A 6,222-nucleotide genomic window follows, 5' to 3' on the forward strand; every position below is an offset into this window, starting at 1 on the left:
AGTCCTGAGTCTCATAACTCCAAGGTCTCTGGTACTTTCTAGAGTGCCCTACCAACTCCCACCCCTAAAGGTTGCATATTTTCATTCATTCTCCTGGCCTTCTGGGCTTTTCCCATCCCCTTTGCCCATACCTGATCCCCTTCCCCTCTCCTCTCCCACCCAGTTCCCTCCTTTCCTCTACCTCCTGTGATTTATTTTGTTCCCCCTTCTAAGTGGGATTAAAATTGTATCCTAGGTATTCTGCACTTTTTTGCTAATATCCACTTACCAGTGAGTACATAACCATGCATGTCCTTTGGAATCTGTGTCACCTTACTCTAGATTTTCTAGTTCCAGCCATTTGCTACCCACCAGTATTTAACATGTAACATCTTATATTTGTTTTTTCTATCTACTAGTATTTTAGATTTCTTTTGTGTTAGGGATCCAATCCAGACAGAGCCTTGATTCTTTTCAAATCTTCCATATTTGAGTTTTGAAACTAAAAAGAAGGGTGAACAGCAGTGACAGAAAATTTTTATGGATATACTAATATATAGCTAAACAAGAGCTTCATTATGTTTTTTTTTTTTTGTATTTTTAAACAATTTGGGGTTTTAGACATTGTGTCAAAATTTAAAAAGGAATGCACATTGGAGTCAAAATATCTGGTTAAACTTTACCTAACTGCACATGACCTAACTTCCTAGAGTTCTCAGAGGATCAAGTGAATCAGGTAAATACTTATGGTGAAGAGCCTTTGGAATGAACTCACGTTGTTACTTGTCGAGAGTTACCTAGGAGTGTATTGGCATTGCTTAAAATGGTAATTTAGTGTGAAAACACAGGAGTAACTTAAGAGGGACAAGTCAGATGCAGTAACTTTTGATTGGAGAAGACTTTACCTAAATGCAAAATAATGAGCAAGGTATCCACCAGTTCACTCCCCCTTTTCCTGCTTCCATTAAATGTTGCCCTTGGAAATGCATCGTTGAGGTAATCCAAAGGCTCTGATTCCAGGACTAAGATTCAGAAGTTTAAGTTAAAAAGCAGGTAAGGTAACAACAAAACTAAACAGTACAACCCAGCAGTTTTAGGTTATATCATTTCTAAAATAAGATAGAAAGTACCTGCTTCATCAATGTAATTGTACAGGGCAAAAGCAACAGATTACACTCTCCAAGGCCCCCGCAGAACAGATGGCTGATTTAGTGTCATTTTCTCTTCTTTGTTGATTCCACTGGGATCCAAATACAAGCAATATAAACTCGGTTGTCACCTATAACCTTTCTGTGATGAAAAAAAGATTGGATCACTGTCTCCTGAGTGTAGGACAATGTAAGGTTTGTCTAGAAAATCCTTTTTCAGTACACCCAACTGTTCTAAGATTGATAACCTGAGGCTATGGGTAATTTTAAAAATAGTATTGACAAGTTTAAAGCAAAACAACCAAAGCTACAGTTGAGATGTAATTTTCATGTTTAATTCTCTATAAAGAACTTCTCACACGTCTTCCAACTTCTCTAGCCACTCTTAATCCAAGATAACAAACAGTACCATTTATACCGTCACCACAAAACATTTGCTACACTGCAGTATACACCAAAAATTTTAAGTACATGGGTCAAAATTGAAAATTCTTTCTCTATAAACTGCAGTTTTCTTGTTTCTTAAGGCAGGTACTTTCCATTGTAATGGTCTATACTATGCAAAGTAACATTCTAAAGTCAATAAACGGAATTAACGTTTTTCAAACTATAACCTCATCTGTACTTCTTTTCTGCCAGCAAAGTCCTCAGGAATGCAGGGCTCGCCACTTGTCCAGAGGACCTCGTTCAGGGATGTATTTGACTCCACAGCCATCAGGGATGAGGCGCTTGGCCGCCACCTTGTCTTCAAATTCATCTGCGTTGAACTTGGTAAAGCCCCACTTCTTGGAGATGTGGATCTTCTGGCGGCCGGGGAACTTGAATTTGGCTCGGCGTAGGGCCTCGATCACGTGCTCCTTGTTCTGCAGCTTGGTGCGGATGGACATGATGACCTGGCCGATGTGGACTCTCGCCACCGTACCTTGTGGTTTCCCGAAGGCGCCTCGCATGCCGGTCTGGAGCCTGTCGGCACCTGCGCACGACAGCATCTTGTTGATGCGGATGACATGGAAGGGGTGCAGCCGCACGCGGATGTGGAAGCCGTCCTTGCCACAGCTCTTCACCATGTACTTGTTGGCGCAGATGCGTGCGGCCTCCAGGGCTTCCGAGGAGAGCTGCTCATACTCGTCCGACACCATGTGGCCGCAGAGTGGAAACTCATCCACCTTCGCCTTCTTCCGACCCAGGTCAAAGATGCGGATCTTCGCATCGGGGACGCCTCGGCAGAAACGGGACTTTGGGTACGGCTTGTTCTTACAGTACCGGTAACAGCGAGCCGGACGACGACCCATGGCGACAGCAGGAACCTCAGCCGTGCGTGCCCACCGCCAGCCGCAAAATGGAGGCCAAATTTCTGTTACCCATCAAGCCTTGCGGGAATCATAGAGACTGAGGAAGACTTGAAGATAGACCTTTCCACTCAATCTCCGGGTCACTCTACGCCTGCGCAGGCCTCAGTGGTAAATACTGAAAGGTTTCTTTCAGGCCGAAGAAAGCCCACCACTGCCCACCGAATTTGGAACTTTGACCTTAAGCTTTGTAGTAGGCTTAAAAACAAAAGTTTACAGCTGGGCGGTGGTGGCGCACACCTTTAATCCCAGCCCTTGGGAGGCAGAGGCAGGCGAATTTCTGAGTTCGAGGCCAACCTGGTCTACAGGGTGAGTTCCAGGACAACCAGGGCTGCACAGAGAAACCCTGTCTCAAAAAGCCAAAGTGGGGGAAAAAAAAGATTTATGGTCATGGTGAATTTCTTAGTGACCCTAGACCCATAACTTTTGATTCCTCTTTTGGGCAAGTGGTTCTGGACTCCTTACTATGTACATGAGTGTGGAGATAAAACGGCATGCTATCTCCATATTTGGCGTACAGAATTAGAGGAGTTAAGTGGTACTAGTCTGTCTCATTTTAGATAAATGTGGAAAAGAAGAAGAGAATATAACCCCTGAAATCCTGTATGGCGTCCTGATTAGGACAGAGGAATAGTTAGGGAAGACTAATCATACGTACTAGGTAGTAACAGAAAAATGGGGCCCAGCATATGTGAAGCCCCAGAGTACAATGAACATGGAACCTTTAAACTAAAAAGGAAGGCTGTAGTGATTGTTAAGGTGCTTCACATATCACAGCTCAACCATTTTACAAATTAGGAGGCTGTTTAGCATAGGCTTTGAAGAATTTTACACAATTATTCTCATTGACTATAGTATGATGAATAGACTTGGTCGCTCAAAAATATATGCAAGAACACAAGAAGGTCATACTTTATAGTACTGAAAAAAATGATGATAACATGAACATTATTTAATATATTTTCACTCATGGATATGTACTGTGTCCGCAGAATGTATCATAAGCCTGGGAAGCAAGAAATCTGTAAGGTAAATATAAAATGACTAATCCGAGTTCATGCAATATTAGGTACTTCTACCTGTCCAGATCTTGCCTTGTGCTTCCAAAATTATAGAATTTTTAAAATAGTGAGTGGTATCATAATGGTTTATCTGATAACCTTTTTCAAAAATTCAGGAAGTAACCAACCCTGGGTTACATGGCCCGAAGTAATATGTCCTACAGAGAATTAGGATGGCGGTTTTCTTTACTGTACTCATGCCTATAACTTCCACATACTCATAAGGAGTCAGAAGGTTAACAGAGAAAGGGAGGCCAGGCTGGCACACTCCATGGGTACTTTTTTGCCTAGCCCCCCACTGTACAATGACCACCCACAATGTACATTATGCTAAGCCAAAGGAAATCAAAACAAAACAAACAAAACCCATACAGTTTGCCTTTCTTGAAATAGCCTAAAATAAAATGGACTGCATAGAAGGAGCAATTTGAAATTGTGTATTTGAAATTTGTGGGTTTTTTCTTTCTTTCTTTTTTTTTTTTTTGGCGGGGGGGGGGGGGGGCAAGGTTTCTCTGTATAGCCCTGGCTGTCATGGAACTCACTCTGTAGACCAGGCTGGCCTCGAACTCAGAAATCCACCTGCCTCTGCCTCCGGAGTGCTGGGATTAAAGGCAGGAGACACCACTGTTTAAATTAATATAGAGAAAAGTTTAAGAAACAAAGACATCAGTCCCATGAAAATAAAAATGGAAAAGGGAGATGACTCAATGGGTAAAGTACTTGCTACCCTGACCCAGACCAGCTGTATAAGAGTTCCAGGGGGAAGACTAGGAATGTGAAAGAAAGAAAAACAGTTATACCAAGCCATGTGAGTGACCACATGAGAGATATCTAAATTGCCAAAGGATGCTGAATCATTGCTAAATAACCAGATGGATAGATCCTTTCATCTTACTGGATGAGCTATTGGGGGAAACAGCACTATTTAGGTTATGTGGAATTAGAGGATGAAGGGAGTTAATTAGCCTCTGACATCTTTATTTTTTTAAAGAGCATCTTTCATGGAACTGTTTTGATTTACACCAGTTTTTATGTTTAACTATAGTGCAATCATTTAGTTAAGATTTTTTTTTCTTTGGTTTTTTGAGATAGGGTTTTTCTGTATAGCCCTGGGTGTCCTGGAACTCACTCTGTAGACCAGGCTGGCCTCAATCTCAGAAATCCACCTGCCTCTGCCTCCCAAGTGCTAGGATTAAAGGCGTGTGCCACCACCGCCCGGTGAGATTTTTAAATAAACATTTTGACATACATTTTAACAAAATTGTTGGTTTTGTATCATACATATTATTTTCAAATCTCATATTTTATGTATTTTATATTAGTTAACTCATTTAGACCTTTTATTTATTTATTTATTTATTTATTTTATTTTTTTGGTTTTTTGAGACAGAGTTTCTTGTATAGCACTGGCTGTCCTGGAACTCACTCTGTAGACCAGGCTGGCCTCTCGAACTCAGGTAGACCAGACTGGCCTCGAACTCAGAAATCTGCCTGCCTCTGCCTCCCAAATGCTGGCCCCCTTTGCCTGGCTCTTGCGTGTGCCCAAATGGCCAGGAAGAACGACGCTGCAACAGGATCCTTCTGCACATGTTTATTCAGTCCTGTTTCTTCTTGTTTATATCTCCCTTGTTTATATCTCCCCCGAACCCTGGGCCTCTCACTCTTTTATACTCTCAGTTCACATCCACGCACAGCAGGCCACGCCACCTCACCAGGCACGCAGCTTCAGCTAATCAGGGCAGCAGGGGCATATCTCCATCAAACTGGATTCACCAGTATCCTGGTACACCTGTGCAGCTCTCAAGATGTTTGTGGCTTATATGAGGAAGTCAGGTGCAAGTCATATGACTTAGCTGCAGTCCCTGGCGCCTTTGGGACTGCCGCCACACCCGCTCCTCACACCTGGCCCTCATTTAGACCTTTTTAACTTGTAATTTTTTTTAGGTTTTTATTTTGTAAACATCTACCCATATCACCTTTTACATATAAATGTTTATTTAAAATTTTTCTTTTATATATAAATTCTGTGATGACTGTTCTCAGTTGTCAACTTGATTATATCTGAAATAGCTACAATCCAGAAATATTATATATATATATATATACATACATAGAGAGAGAGAGATTCATTCCATGAGTTCTGTTACTGTAGTGAATGCTAATACACATCCCTTTAACATTTTGTTTTTTAATATTATGAGAAATCATAGCATTAAAAATGGATTTATTATCTGTCATGAGAAATTTTTCCTTAGAGGAGAGTTCTACTAAGTAATGTCCATTCATTCTTTATTAGGTCCCAACAACAGGTGAATGATCAATTTTAAAGTTCACTGTGGGAACCAGTGGGTTTATGGGACTTCTTTACAGAGAATTGGTAAGGGGTCACTGTTGGGAGTGTAGGTGACACATAAACAGTCATACAGAAAAGTTTGTATTCTATGAGGACATGTTTTAGTTGTATACAGATGCCTCCATTTTTTAGCTTTTTGTCTGTATAGAAGTGGCTGTGATGGCCTATTCATCTCCTATTCTATAAAGGAGTGTTGGCATCTAACAGGTCCTTCCGCCATCCTTTTAGCTGGACAGAGGTAGATCTATGCAGTTGCCAATTGTTTGCTGCAGAACCCGGTATTGGATCTGGAAAGACCTTTTTGTTTTTTTCTAAAGAGGCCATAAAGGTCA

The 6,222-nt window shown here is 41.4% G+C and overlaps 1 protein-coding gene across 1 annotated transcript; it reads right to left on the minus strand.

The window, feature by feature from the left end:
• Positions 1-1,440: 1,440 nt before the first annotated feature.
• On the minus strand, positions 1,441-2,463 carry Rpl10l (ribosomal protein L10-like). The gene has a single exon (NM_001162933.1). The coding sequence runs from the start codon at positions 2,417-2,419 to the stop codon at positions 1,775-1,777; it is 645 nt and encodes a 214-aa protein (NP_001156405.1). The 5' UTR covers positions 2,420-2,463; the 3' UTR covers positions 1,441-1,774.
• Between the last annotated feature and the right edge of the window lie 3,759 nt (positions 2,464-6,222).

This window comes from Mus musculus, chromosome 12, assembly GCF_000001635.26.
Source record: "Mus musculus strain C57BL/6J chromosome 12, GRCm38.p6 C57BL/6J".
NCBI classification, from domain to species: Eukaryota; Metazoa; Chordata; class Mammalia; order Rodentia; family Muridae; genus Mus; species Mus musculus.

Excerpts from the sequence above, each read along its gene's own strand:
- Rpl10l (NM_001162933.1), bottom strand. The coding sequence starts at position 2,419 with ATGGGTCGTCGTCCGGCTCGCTGTTACCGGTACTGTAAGAACAAGCCG.